Genomic DNA, 15,107 nt, shown 5'->3' on the forward strand with positions numbered 1-15,107 from the left:
ATAACTCTGGCCTGATCGGACAGGCCATTCTCTGTGTGTGATTGATAATGCCTGTCCGGCGCGAGGTGAAACACAATGGCGTTTGGCAGCCACCTGATTCGAATGGATTGCAGAAAATGAAATCGATGTGGCTCTGTGGAGACGGGTTGCTTGAACTGCCTCTATCGGGACCCGTCATCAATACAATTATTGATCCCAAGGGGAAAATGTTGGCCTGTGCACTCCGCCAGACTAACTGATTAAAATTACCGCAAGAGAACGAATGCGAGATTTGATTGGAGGAGAAAACGCAGCAGTTTTAAAGCAATCTGTCATCAAGATAAGAGCTTCCTTATTCAAGCTTCACGAGTCACACCGCTACAGAAAAAAAAGATGATGTACTCCCTCTTTTTCCACTAATGAGTAAAATTTGCTGCCATTGTGTTTTTAATAAGCCCTTCAACAGTCAAACTTCAGTCAAATGCTAGTGTACTTGCAAACAAACACCATTTGAGTAAGGGAAGTGACTAGGTACTCTATCAAGTGTCATAAAAGTTTATTCCGAATCTTCTCAAGTCGTAAGATTAATCGTTAACCCCTGCGAGCGAATCAAGTTAGTGAGTTGAATTAGAGATTCGGATCAGTCCAATTCATAAATGAATCATTCAGATAGGTACTGTGAAGGTCACTGATCGGGTGCTTCGGGCAGTTCATGAGAAGTATGTATTTTCAGCGACTTAAATTAAGGTTTGTTTTTCACATGAAGCTATCATATGACTTTCAAAAGACTTACATAGTAGTTCATGAGTCATATGGACCACTTTTTTACGATACTAGAAAAACAACAGATATGTATGGAAGTCAGTGTCCACCACTGAATAAAATAATGTAAAAATGTAATTGCGACTTTTAACTCGCAACTCTCAGAACTGAGATATAAATTTGCAATTGTGAGTTATAAAGTTAGAATTGTGAGATACAAACCTGTAATTCTGAAAAATGAAGTCAGAATTGCATGATATAAACTTGCAGTTCTTACTTTTTTTCTCAGAATTGTGTGATATAAACTTGCAGTTGTGAGTTATAAAGTCGCAATTCTAAGAACGTCTTTTTTTCCCCCTTGAAACTGGACTTTATAACTTGCAGTTGCGAGTTTTTTCTAGCAATTCTGTCTTTATAACTCAATTGCGAAAAAGTAAGAATTTTAAGTTTGTATTGCAATTGTGACAAAAAAGTCAGAATTGTGAGATAAAAACTCGCATTTGCAAGAAAAAAGCCAGAACTGTGAGTTTTTACCTGGCAAGTCTGACTTTATCTCGCAATTGTGAGGTTTTATTTCTCGTAATTGTGAGTTTATGTCTTATAAAAAGTCAGAATTCTGAGTTTTAATCTCACAATTTTGACTTTCTTTTAGTGAGTTTATATCACGCAATTGTGAGAAAAAAAAAGTCTGAATTGTGAGTGTAATATCACACAATTCTCACTTTATATTTCGCAATTGTGAATTTATATCTTGGAATTCTGACTTTATAACTCAAGTTTTTATTTCTTGTAATTGTGTTCGTCACGCAATTCTGAGAAAAAAAGTATTGTGAGTTTATATCTTGCAATTCTGACTTTATAACTCGCAATTGTACGTTTTTATTTCTCGTAATTGTGTTTATGTCTCGCAATTCTTACTTTTTAACTCACTTTGTGTGCTTGCCATAGGCAGAAGTGTTCAATCTCTTGATGTCAGTCAACATGTGATGGTTGCAGAGTCTCTCGTCTTGTTTTGTGGAAGCTCTACCTGTGCTGATTAGACTTAACTGGAGATAAGAGTATATTTTGACTTGAAATCATATCCCTTTTAATATATATATATATATATATCTCAGTTCCGAAAAAAAGTCAAAACTGCGAGCTGTTGACTTTATAGCTTGCAATTGTGTTTTTATTTTTTCGGAATTTTCAGTTTATGTCAGAATCTAGTTTATATCTCGCAATTCTGACTTTATAACTCGCATTTGTGAGTTTATATCTTACAATTTTGAGAAAAAAAAAGTCAGAATTGTGAGATAAAAAGTCGCAATAACTTTATTATTTTTATTCAGTGGCGAAAACTGGCTTCCATAGATATGTCTGTGATATTATTACTCAGCGATGCAAAACCACGCAAGAAGAAACCTTCCACGCTCCCCTAATTGCAAACACGAATATGCTAATTGGGTCAGTGGCACTGCTGGTCCTAAATATTATTTCATAGTTGCACGCAGATCGTACTGTAGAGCCATGCAACAACATGAGGGTAAGTAAACAATGCCAGAGTTTTCATTTTTTAGTAAACTACTTCAACTACTAAGTCACGAGGAGCTTGTAGCTTGACAAGCTAGAGTTTTTAAGTAGCTTCCTCAACACTGGTTGTCATTTCATAGCAGACTTCCTTACCCTTGGGGACTCAGTATTTTAAATAGTGTCGCAAGTCGCAGACTTAATTTCCCATGCACAATTACACTTTCTCTTCAGAGTCTTCAGCCGGGGGCAGAGGAGCTGGAAAAAGCTTTTAATGAAAGAGAGAAGGGAGTAATGAAGAGACGGGAGTTATCTCCGCCAACACTCTTCTTTCTCTACGCTTTGCCATTTTCTTTTATCTCTCTCATTACTGGCCTTCCACTTAGTGTTTGGGTTTTATAATGGTTTACTAATATTTGCAAGGTGAGCTGCCCTCTAGAAAGCGTCTGGTAAAGCTCATTGTTGCAAAGGCAGACATTCTTGGGTTTTATGCACTTTGTGGAAAATCCTGGTCGATGTTTTGGATGTAAAGTGCTTTTTCTTTACTGTAGCTCAGTGGCCTTCTCAAAACATTGTTTGTTTGAGTGTTCTGTCCAGTCCAACACAGCAACACGGATTTAACCAATAGCGTGAGTTTGGGGGCGGGGCTATCTGTTTCACTGGCAAATTATTAGCTTAGTGTGTTCATTTATAAAATGTTTTGAAACAAGTTTTTAAAAGAATTATTCACTCACAAATGATACTTCTGTCATTTACGTATCTTAATGTTGTTCCTATTACACAATTTTTTTTAAACAATATTCATCCTATGTTATTTATTTACATAAAATGACAGGAATTAATGAAAAACAACCAAGTACCATAAAAGCAGTCCATTCAACTATAGCCTTGAATGATATTCTGACTTTTTTCTCTGATTTCTGAGTTTACATCTTTGTTTCTGCCACAGAATAAAAAAATAAAAAGGGTAATTGTGTTTTTTTAATCTCACACTTTGTTTTACTCTTTTAAGATATAAAACTGCTGTCTGAGAAAAAAAAATCAGTACTGTGATATAAAAATTCAGAATTGTGACTTTTTCCCTTGCAATTCCGAGTTTACATTAGTTTACACTAGTTTATATAGATATTCTGACTTTTTTCCTCTGATTTCCGAGTTTACAGCTCTGCCACAAAATAAAACATAAAAATGAAATTTTTGAATTTTTACCTCACAGTTCTGATTTTTAAGATACAAACTTGCAAATTTAAGAAAAAAAAAACAGTAATACGAGAAAAAAAATTCTGAATTCTTACTTTTTTCCTTGCAATTCCGAGTTTACATCTTGCAATTCTGAATATACAGATATTCAGTTTTTTCCCTCTGATTTCTGAGTTTCTGCCTTACAAAAATAAAAAACGGAATTGTGATTTTTTATTTTTTATATATATATATATTCTGTTTACATCTTTGTTTCTGCCATAGAATAAAAAAAAAAAATGTATGTACATTTTTATCGGACAATCTCATTCTAAAGATGTAAAATAGCAAATCTGACAAAAAAAAGTCAGTTGTGAGATAGAAATTCAGATTTCTGTATTTTTCCTTGCAATTCTTGAGTTCACATCTCGCAATTTATATATAGATATTCAAACTTTTTTCCCTCTGATTTCTGAGTGTACATCTTTGTTTCTGCCACCGAATAAAAAATAAGGTAATTGCTCTTTTATATTTCACAATTCCAACTTTTCTTCTCAGAACTGGAAGTTTATATCTTTAAATATATCTTTATATAAAGTTTATATATATAAAAAAGTCAGAAAAGTGAGTCAAAAACAAAAAAAAAAGTTGCTTTTAGCCTTTTTATTTTTTTTAGTGCAAATAATTTATTTTTTCCATTTGATTATCAAATCGCAAAGGCTACAAATAATAACTAGATATATGCGTGTTTCAGAGGGAAGCGTGACGTTGCATTTATATGCATTGTGCAAAATAAAAGCCTGATAGTTTAACATTTGAAAATTAATTAAGACTACCATCAGTAATAGTATTATAATACTTTACAGTTGTTAGCGCTGTTGTAATATACATATAGCGTTGTATCGTTTTTGGTCGTAATACATGTGTTGACATGAAATATGTCAGTGTGTAGTGATACAGGGTGAGTAAATGATGACAGCATTTTCATTTTTTGGTGAACTATCCCTTTAAGTGCAAATTCTGGGTGCAATCAGTAAACTGGGACCTTGATGGTTAAGAAAGTGGTTGATTTGGGCAGTGTCTTTGTTGTCGTGGAGTGGAGCTGATCTTGGGGTGCAGTGATGTATGTGTTTGTTGTTCTCTGGGCACGTGAGGAGAATCCCGCTGGGCTGGAACCCTATTAGAACCTCAGCACTCAAGCTTATCTCATCTGATAAGGCACACAGAGACACGAGCGAGAACGAGAGCTCTCTAATGCACTTCTTCACAGATAGAGGAGCGAAAAGGAGGGGAGGGGAGAAGATGGTACGGGAGTGGAGGAATGAGGAGATGAGAGGTCTTTGGCTTGACTGAAGATTAAATTAAATTAGTAAACTGTGTCTAAAACAAACACATATCTACCAAAAAAGGCCTTGGAATGTGATCCGGTGTTGCAAAAACGTACATGCAAAATTAATGTCGTCCTTCAACCGTAACCAGATTGTGAGAGACAAAATACATTTTGATGCAAAAAGACTGCTGCTGTGGGCCGCCCATTTGCCTATAATGGGTAATTTGATCATCTTTGGCTGAGTTTAGCTAGACAGAGAATAATTCAAGGTCCAAATAACCTACAATATTTCCCTTTGAGAGTAGTAAAAAGTCGTTTACCTCCTCTCGTAAATCAATGAATCCAATTTCGAAATCTGTGCTGTTGGAAAACCTTATCAGTGACCTGATGCAAAGCGAGGTGTGAAGAAAACTCGCTCAAACACCTCACGCTCCATCAACAACTTTCCAAATCAATCACATTTGCTGATTGAATTTTCTGTCATGCATTTATGCCAACAGTTGAGTATTTAACAGCATGCAGATGCTAAAAAGATTGTGAGTTTTTCTTTTTTCCCCCTCTTGGTTTGGCGGTTCACCCTCCAGTGTTATAGGCACTTTGAAAGGAATAGTTTATGCAAAACATAAAATTTTGAACTACCATTTACATTTGGCATCAAACCTGTCACGGCATGTCTGACAAGTATAAATATGAACGAACACAAATGAGATTGAGAATGAGAAATCATTGTATACATTCAGTGCTCATAAGCAGGGTTGCCAGATTTTCACAACAAAACCTGCTCAATTGCTACTCAAAACTAGCCCAAAACAAATCGCATTTTGGAGGATCCTCTGGTATAATTGTGTTCCAGCGGGGAAAATACACATATTTTGGCAGGGTTCCCCTGGTAAAACTCGCATTCTAGTGGCTAAATGTCACTTCAACCCGCAGATATGAAAAACAACACGTGGAAACAGTGTTAAAGTAGCCCAATTCTGTGGAAAAAACACAGACTTGGCAACACTGTATGGAAGCAACTCAAACATTCTGTTAAACTGTTAAACTTTACCTGTATTAATATAATTCTGCAACATTTTTTAAATCATAAACCTGAAAAAAATTAAATATTTAAACTTATGCTGCAAAAGAGAATTTTGAAAATTTAAGCCAAAAAGACATTTACAGAAGCCATGACAATTTACTTTTTTTTTTTTTGGTATTTTTAATACAGTAATTTTTATCTTGTTTTTTTAGACTTTGCAGGATGATTTAAACTTAAAAATAAATAAATAAATAAATAAATAAATATTCAATTATATATATTAAATTATTATATTATAATAAAGTATTATTATTATTGATATTATTATTAAAATAATAATATATTGAAACAATGTACCTTAAAATGCTAAAAAGAAATAATACAAGATGTAAATCAGATTTCTTCCCCATATTTTTTTTTACAAAAGATTTCTATTTAAAAAAAATGCTGTTTTTTAAAAACGTTTTATTAATTAAAGAATCCTGGAAAAAATATCACAGGTTCTAAAAAAAGATTAAGCATCACAACGTTTTCCAACATTGATAATAAATCAGCATATTAGAATGATTTTTGAAGGGTCATGTGACACTGAAGACTGGAGTAATGATGCAGAAAATTCAGCTTTGCGTCACAGAAATAAATTTTATTTTAAAGTATATTATAACAGAAAACCACTATTTTAAATCGCAATAATATTTCACAGTATTACTGTTTATTTCTGTATTTTTACGACTTGTTTTTTAAGACTTAAAAAACAAATTTTTTACTGATCCCAAACCTTTAAACAGCAGGATATATATTTAATATTTGTTTTAAGTGTGGTTCAGTTAATTGTGAATTACATGGCCACTAATGCTTAAAACTCAGACATCTTTTAGGATGTTCTTTATATTCCTTGTTATTGTATTCTATGCTAATAGAGCATTAAATCAGCATAGGAGAGCCAAGCAAAAATCTCTGAAAACTGGGTTTTCTATTATTGTGTCCTACTGCCACCTACTGGCTCATGCATCTAAATGCAGCTGTGTGGCACCTGCGTTTTCCTCATTTGATCTCATCTGTTGTAACTAATGCACTTTCTAATTACAATTCATGAGAGGAATATGACAATCTGGGCTTGGCCCATAGAAGTTGGCTCAGTGTTTTGACACTGATCAGAAATGACAGCAGCACCGATCCAGAACCGCAAAAACTGAGAGAAATCTCAAAGAACAGAACCAGAGACTAAAACACGGCATGTTCAAGTCCAACTGCATGAAATGTTAAATATAAGACTCCTTTCTGAGATTCGGATTTATTTAGAAACCACTCAAAGACACAGATAGAAAATATTCACAGCATACACATTACAAAAGAACATGTCACGACCTTTTCAATGATAACAAAGCATTTTAAATGCGTCAAAGCTGATTGGGGTGAATTCAAAAGAATTTCTTAAAGGGATAGTTCACCCAAAAATTTAAATTCTGTCATTAATTACTCACCCTCATGTTGTTCCAAACCCATGAGACCTTCGTTCATCTTTGGTACACAAATTAAGATATTTTTGATGAAATCTGAGAGCTTTCTGACCCTGTATAAACAGAAATGTTTAATAAAAAATATCTTAATTTGTGTTCTTACGAGTCTGGAATGACACGAGGGTGAGTAATTAATGACAGAAGTTTCATTTTTGGGTGAACTGTAACTTTGACATCTAAAGGAATCAAATTGGGAGGCTATTTGAAAGGCTATATACGTTTCAAAACGGAAATAAAGAAATAAATATGGCACTTAAGATGGCACTAATGTAGTGCGTCAGGAAACACCCCTTTTTAGGGATCTTTGAAGGCATAGTTCACCTAAAAACAAAAATTCTGTTATTATTATCATCTCCGTCTCATGTAATTTCAAAATTATATGACTTGCTTTCTTCTGCAGAACATAAAAGATTTTTAATTAAATGTTGTTTAAAGTTCTGGTTGCTTTTTTTTCATGCATTTGCACTGAATGTGGAGTTTTAAGCTTCAAAAAGGATGCAAAAGCATCATCAAAGTAGTTTATACAACTGATTCTATTAAAAAGAGTGGCCAAGAAAATTCTCTTTTTTCTGTTTCACAGAAGATAGAAAGTCATAGAGATTTGGAATGAAACAAGGGGGCGAAAACAATCTGTTATGAGTGAACAATTCTGTTAACACACACACAACAATTTCCTCATAATGGGCATTAAACAAGACTCTCGCAACCTCTAAATGAACACAAACACACAGACAGACACACACACTCACGCTATGGTACTGTAGACATGATGCCACATTCTGTATGACATTTTCCTTTGTGCAGTTCCTCAACTTGCTCATGTTCTCCAGACAGCCTTGCGTTTAGTTTTTGTGCTGTTTAAACATCAGTCATCCAGTCAGCACTGTCTCTGGTCTGGCTCATTGTCGCGCTCAGCTTGTGTGCTGCTGTAAACGTGTCATGTTGTGGTCTGAAGGATGCCAGACATCTGTTTTGAGCGTTTTGTGTTTTAGCTTTGCATACTCATGGTGGGCTCACATATCCACGTCCCCATCATACGCCAGAGCCAGTGCCTTCTGTGGACTGCTGCTGGGACTGTCCTCCGGGTTTTTACTGAAATGCAAACCATGCATATGTATGCAAAAATGTCTAAGCATGTATAAACTCACAGCACTCACCTAAGATACAATTTGTGTCACAATTTGTTGCAGTTTAAATTATCACCACTAGAGTGCAGAACATACATAGTCATATTTCATATACGATGTTTACCAATTAGAGAGCCATACAAATGTTTTTTTTGCCTTGAAAACATATGCTAGTTGTTTGTTTTAGAAGTAATGTTCAGTCAGGCAGTCATTATGGCAAAATAAACCAATGGGAGGGTGATTGGGATCCTGACTGTTTTATTATGTGAGAAGAAAGAGACTGATCGAGTCATATCAGGAATATTAAACTAGTACAGCAATATAAAAAAAAAAAGAAAAAAAAAAAAAACAGCCTCACCACAGTAGGAAGGACATAATGATGAGAAGGAGGATCACGACAAACCCGCCCGCCATCAGCCCATATACCCACAACTTGACACGGCCATCTGTCAATCAAAATAAACATTAATGTTTAGAAAGTGCAGATCTGTAAATCATTCTGAATTGATTCTGACCGAGAAAACTGACTTGACCACTAGCTGTCAATCAAACAATCTGTCCAATAGAATGCTGCAGGGTTGATGTAGGTTTTTTGAGGAGCTTTTGATTGAATCTCTGAATAAAGTGTGTATAGAAGCCCATTTCCGCCACTCTTGCAATTCTGACTTTTTTCTCAGAATTGCATGAAATAAATTTGCAATTCTTGCTTTTTTTCTCAGATTTGCGTGATATAAACTGCAAGTTGCAATTGCAAGTTAAAAAGTCACTATTGTGAGACAAACTCACGATTCTGAGAAATAAAGACAAAAAAATTGCAAGATATAAACCCACAATTCTGACTTTTTTCCTCACAGTTGTGAGTTTCTATCTTGCAACGAAAGAAAGAAAAAAATAAGAAAAAAGTAAGAATTGTGAGATATAAACTCAAAATTGCGTTAAGTCAGAATTGCGTGAAAAAGCAAGAAGCACAAGACATAAACTTGCAATTGCAAGAAAAAAAGTCAGAATTACGAGATAAACTCACAATTGCGAAAACATTCGGAAGGTGAGAAAAAAGTAAGAATTGCGAGATATAAACTCACAATTGCAAGAAAAGAATCACGCAATATATTACTCGCAATTGTGAGAAAAAGGTAGGAATCACATGAAATAAACTTGCAATTGCAAAAAAAAAAGTTAAAATTGCGAGATAAACAATTGCGAAAAAAGTCGGAATTGTGAGAAAAAAAAATTGAGAATTGCGAGATATGAACTTGCAATTGCGAGAAAAAAAGTATGATTTGTGAGAAACTCACAACTGCAAGAAAAGAATCACAAGATATAAACTTTCAATTGCGAGAAAAAGTCAGAATTGCGGGAAAAAAATAAGAATTGCAACATAAATTTGGAATTGCAGGAAAAAGTAAGATTTGTGAAAAACCAAAAAATTTGTAATAGCTAGAGAAAAAAAGTCGGAATTGCAGGAAAAAGTAAGAATCACGAGATATACAGTACTGTGCAAAAGTCTTAGGCCACTAGTATTTTCACCAGCTAAAAAATGGTTTAAAGTAAGTTATTTCTATCTTTTGCTGTAGTGTCTCAGTAGGAAACATCAGTTTACATTTCCAAACATTCTGTTTGCCATTAATTGTAATAATCTAGTGAGATTTTTGTTTGCACAGGCAGTCTGACAACAGCCAGTGCTCCACACAGAGATCTGATCTCACCATCATCCAGTCTGTCTCTGGAATGACATGAAGAAACAGAATAACTGAAACAGACTAAATCCAGAAGAACTGTTTCAACATCTCCAAGATGTTTCAAGTAACCTACCTGCAAAGCTACCTGAAAAACTCTGCACAAGTGCACCTAGGGCAAAAGCTACTTTAAATGCAAAGGATGTTCACATCAAATGCTGATTTATTTTAGTTAATAGAAGTTCATTGATAAAGAAAATCTATTTATGACATTGTTTTTGACAGCATCCTCATTTTATGTGCCCAACTGTCTAAGAATTTTAACAGTACTGCAGCTTTGTAGGTATAGGTCTCTTAAAGCATCTTGGAGATGTTGCCACAGTTCTTCTGGATTTAGTCTGTCTCCGTTTTTTCTGTTTCTTAAGACAGACTGGATTGAATGATGGAGAGATCAGATCTCTGTTTGCACAAGGAGTCTGACAACAGCCTGTGCTCCATACAAAAATCTCACTGGATTATTATAACTAATGGCAAAATGAATGTTTAGAAATGTAAACTGATATTTCCTACTGACACACTACAGCAAAAGACCGACTTGAACTGACTTTAAACCATTTTTTAGCTGATGAAAATACTAGTGGCCTAAGACTTTTGCACAGTACTGTAAACTTCCAATTTCAAGAAAAAAGTCGGAATTGCAAGAAAAAGTAAAAGTCGCGAGTTACAAACTTGCAATTGCGAGAAAAAAGTTGGAATTGCGGGAAAAAAAAGTAAATATCACGAGATATAAACTTGCAACTGCGAGAAAAAGCTGTAATTGCGAGAAAAAAATAGGAATCGCGAGACAAACTTGCAATTGCGAGAAAAAAGTTGGAATTGTAGGAAAAAAGTAAGTTTTGCGAAATATAAACTTGCAATTGGGAGGAAAAAGTCGGAATTGTGAGAAAAAAGTAAGAATCGTGAGATAGAAAGGTCAGAATTGCAAGTTTTTATCTCACGACTCTGAGAAAAAAGACAGAATTGCAAGATATAAATTTGCAGATGCAAGAAACAGAGTCAGAATTGTGAGATAAAAAGTCTACTTTTTTCTTTTTTTTATATTCAGTGGTGGAAACCCGAGAACTCTGAATAGACAGCAATGCAACTGATATGTTCAAGGCCCAGAAATGTAGTAAGAACATCGTTAAAATAGTCCATGTGACATTGTAGTACCTGGACCAAGAGGCTGCAGCGCCCAGTCCTTGATGTGGTTCTTGTTCCGAGCATGTTCTGGTCTAAGACGGCCTGCGGTGGTCTTCACATCTGCCTTCTTATGGTCCAGCCCTGGTGTTCTGGTACAGTAGTCAAGAAACCCATGAGAAGTCATGACCTCCGTGAAGCCCTTCTCACAACCACAGACTCCATTCTGACAGAAAAACAGAGAGAGTTTATGAGAAGCATCATTAGTGACAGGCAGCAGGTGACAGCTGGATACTGAAATGTGCTACGTTCCACATATGGAGACATACAGTTGTTAACTGCGTGGCATTAGAGGGTGAGATGAAGTTGTGATGTGTAATAATGAAGGTATTTCCATCTCACCATAACAGACTGCCAAATGATACCACACTTTATAAACTCTAAGCATCTGTCACAGATAATTAGCATATAAAAATAGTATTCACTGCTGGTACATGTTACATTATTGTAATCCAGGCCCTGGTTGATTTTGCTATCATCCAAAGCCATTGTTTAACAACAGCTGTATATCTTAGTTCAACTTGATTAATTTACAGGTTTGAAACAACATGATGGTGAGCAATTAATCACAGGATTTTCAATTTTGGGTGAACTATCCCTTTAAGTATATTTATTATTTAAAAAAAAGAATATATTATTAAATGAATATATTAAATTAATATTAATATTATTAAATGTAAATAAGTAAAAACATGCACCTAAAAAAAATCTATAATTATAAATTAAAAATTAAGATTCATTTTTAGTTAATTACTATTTTTAGTAAATTAAGTACAAATTAAGTACAAATTATTTTCTGGGGTGTAAAATATGTCAATGTAAAGTTTATAATTACAAATAAATAAATAAAATAGGTTCTTGGTTGAAAAAATGTAAATACAAATAAATAGTCAAAATATTAATAATTATTATTATTATCATCCACTGTATTTATTAAATTATAATAAATGACAATAATAAAATTGTAATAAGTTTTTATACTTACTACAAGTATAAAAATGTAGTTTTTATACTTAGACATAACAAAAATAATTATATTTTGTTAATTCATATAAACAATAATTAAATTATCCATTACATTTCTACAATAATAATAATAATACTAATACTAACAACAACAACAACAACAACAACAATAATAAAAATAAAAATCTAAAATGTTTACATACTTAAAAATAACAAAAAATATTGTTACACATATCATGACCACCCCATTTTGTGACAGTAATAAAAAAAAATTCTCATTAATATAAAAAAGTAAATGGTTAAATATTACATTTATGAAATATAGCAATGCATCTAACCAAATAAGAAATATCCATACACATTAAAGTATGGAGGGAAGTGTTATTTTAGTATTATTCATATACTGTTATTACTGTATTTATTATTATTTTGAGTTAGCTTTTATTTTTGTACTTTTTTTGGTAATATTCTTATATAGCTTTATTTAATTAAAGTCTTAGTTTTAGTAATTATAACTAATTTCAGTTTTCAACATTTATCATTTTTGTTTAAGTTTAATTATTATATTTTATTTCAACTTGATTTAAATGATGACAATGATTTTTCATCGCTATAGTTTTAGTTCATTTTTAGTTAATTACAATTTTTAGTAAATTAAATAAGTACAAATAAATTAAAATTAATTTTTGGGGGTGTAAAATTTGCCAATGGAATTTATAATTAAAAAAAAAGTCAAGTGTAAAAAAAAGTTTTGGGATGAAATAGGACCTGGACATGTTCTTTTTGTGTAATTCACTCATTAATGAATGAGATTATGTGTTCACAGTGTTGTTGGTATCACCTGTGTGCAGAAGGAGAAGGGTTTGGTGCAGGGAGGGTGACACTGTCGAACAGTAGAGGGCTGGTTCTGAGCAATGCAGCCTCCTAATGTAGAGAAACAAAATTAAAATCTGCCTTTGTGTTTTTCCAAGGCCTTTTTCATGCCTAAAAATAAGCTATGAAACAGGATGATTTGTAATGATATCAATTTGAGACAATGCGTTCTAAATGCAATAGTGCGCACCTGTGACGTTGACTCCATCAGAGCGCTGGCACCACACCAGTCTATGGTTATGCCTCCATTCACCGCTCATCCATTCATAGCTAAGACACGTTCCTCCTGGAAGAACAGACAAAAAACACACTATTGTGCTTTTCTGGTTTACTGGCTAAACAACACTTCCTGTCTATCACTTCTCAGTCCTGGAGCTATTTTCTCAAACAGCCAGAGAGGAAATAACAGCTCGGCAAAACAACAGCTTGGAATGTCCAAGACGAAGAGAGAAAAGGATTTATTTGTTCAAACCAGGGAAAAAAAAAAAAAAAGGTTTTTAAAAAAGTATTGTGTACTTCAATATGTGGAGGACTATATATATGTATATATATATATATATATATATATATATTTTTTTTTTATTTATTTTTTACTTTTATTTTTTACTTTATTTCACCTAAAATGCATTTTATTGTATATTTGCAGTCATCTCTAATATAAAATTAAAAAAGTTATAATTTATTCCTGTGATGCAATGCTGAATTTTTAGCAACCATTACTCCAGCCTTTAAAAATCATTTTAATATTTCATGACCAAAAAACAAGTATTGTTTTCTTTTAAGTGTGGAGGACTGGTACTTTATCAATATCTTTATGAAAATGTTGAAGATCAGTGGCATATGTTCATGACAAAAAATAAATTAATAAATTAGTTAAGAATTAAAATTAAAATAAATAAAAAGGTAAAAAGAAGACTTAAAACTTACATTTTACTTTATTTCACCTAAATTACATTTATTTAATATTTTAAAATTTAATAATTAGTAATTTATTCCTGTAATGCAAAGCTGAATTTTCAGCATCATTACTCCAGTTTTCAGAAATCATTTTAATATTTCATGACCAAAAAAACAAGTATTGTTTTCTTTAAAACATGGAGCACTAGTACTTTACCAATATCTGTTAATCAAAATGTGGAAATAAGTGGTGTATGTTCACGACAAAAATGTTTTAATAATAATAAAATAAACTAATTAAAAAATATACATACAAATAAAACTTAAACCTAAAATTGACTTTTTCACCTAAATTACTTTTATCTTCACCAAAAATGCATTTTACTGTATTTTTGTATTTATCTCTTAATTTGTATTTATAATTATATACTTTTTACACCTAAAAATGAATTTTAGCATTCAAAAGTTTAGGGTTGTGTGTGTGTTTGTAAGAAATCATAAAGGTTGCATTTATTTGCTCAAAAATACAGGAAAAAAAAAACCCTTAATATTGCAAAATGTTATTACAGTTTAAAAGCGACTACTTTCTATTTGAATATATTTTAAAATGTAATTTATTCCTGTGATGCAAAGCTGAATTTTCAGCATCTTTACTCCAGTCTTCAGGAATCATTTTAATATTTCATGACCAAAACAAACAAACAAACAAAAAATTGTGTTCTTTTAAACATGAAGGACTGGTAATTTATCAATACCAGTCAATTAAAATATTAAGATAATGTGTCAAAAAAAAAAAAAAAAAAAAAAAAAAAAAAATTAAATAAATAAATAAGTAAATAAAATTTAAACCTTAAATTTTACTTTATTTCACCTAAATTAATGGTATGTTCACCTTTTTACTGTATATTTGTACTTTATTAATATTTATTTATAATTATATTCTTTTAACATCTAAAAATGTTTACACACACACACATATATATATATATATATATATATATATCTTATCTCCAAGGATGCATTTAT

At 32.6% G+C, this 15,107-nt stretch overlaps 1 protein-coding gene across 1 annotated transcript in view; it reads right to left on the bottom strand.

Moving 5' to 3' along the window:
- Positions 1 to 6,206: 6,206 nt before the first annotated feature.
- The window catches only part of thsd7bb (thrombospondin, type I, domain containing 7Bb), a 77,720-nt gene continuing 68,819 nt past the window's right edge, over positions 6,207 to 15,107 (bottom strand). The window contains 5 exon segments of the mRNA XM_051122845.1: positions 6,207 to 8,395; positions 8,789 to 8,876; positions 11,319 to 11,511; positions 13,153 to 13,235; positions 13,375 to 13,470. Coding sequence (XP_050978802.1) covers positions 8,317 to 8,395; positions 8,789 to 8,876; positions 11,319 to 11,511; positions 13,153 to 13,235; positions 13,375 to 13,470 — 539 coding nt within the window. The 3' untranslated portion in view covers positions 6,207 to 8,316.

Source organism: Labeo rohita, chromosome 11 (assembly GCF_022985175.1).
Source record: "Labeo rohita strain BAU-BD-2019 chromosome 11, IGBB_LRoh.1.0, whole genome shotgun sequence".
NCBI lineage: Eukaryota > Metazoa > Chordata > Actinopteri > Cypriniformes > Cyprinidae > Labeo > Labeo rohita.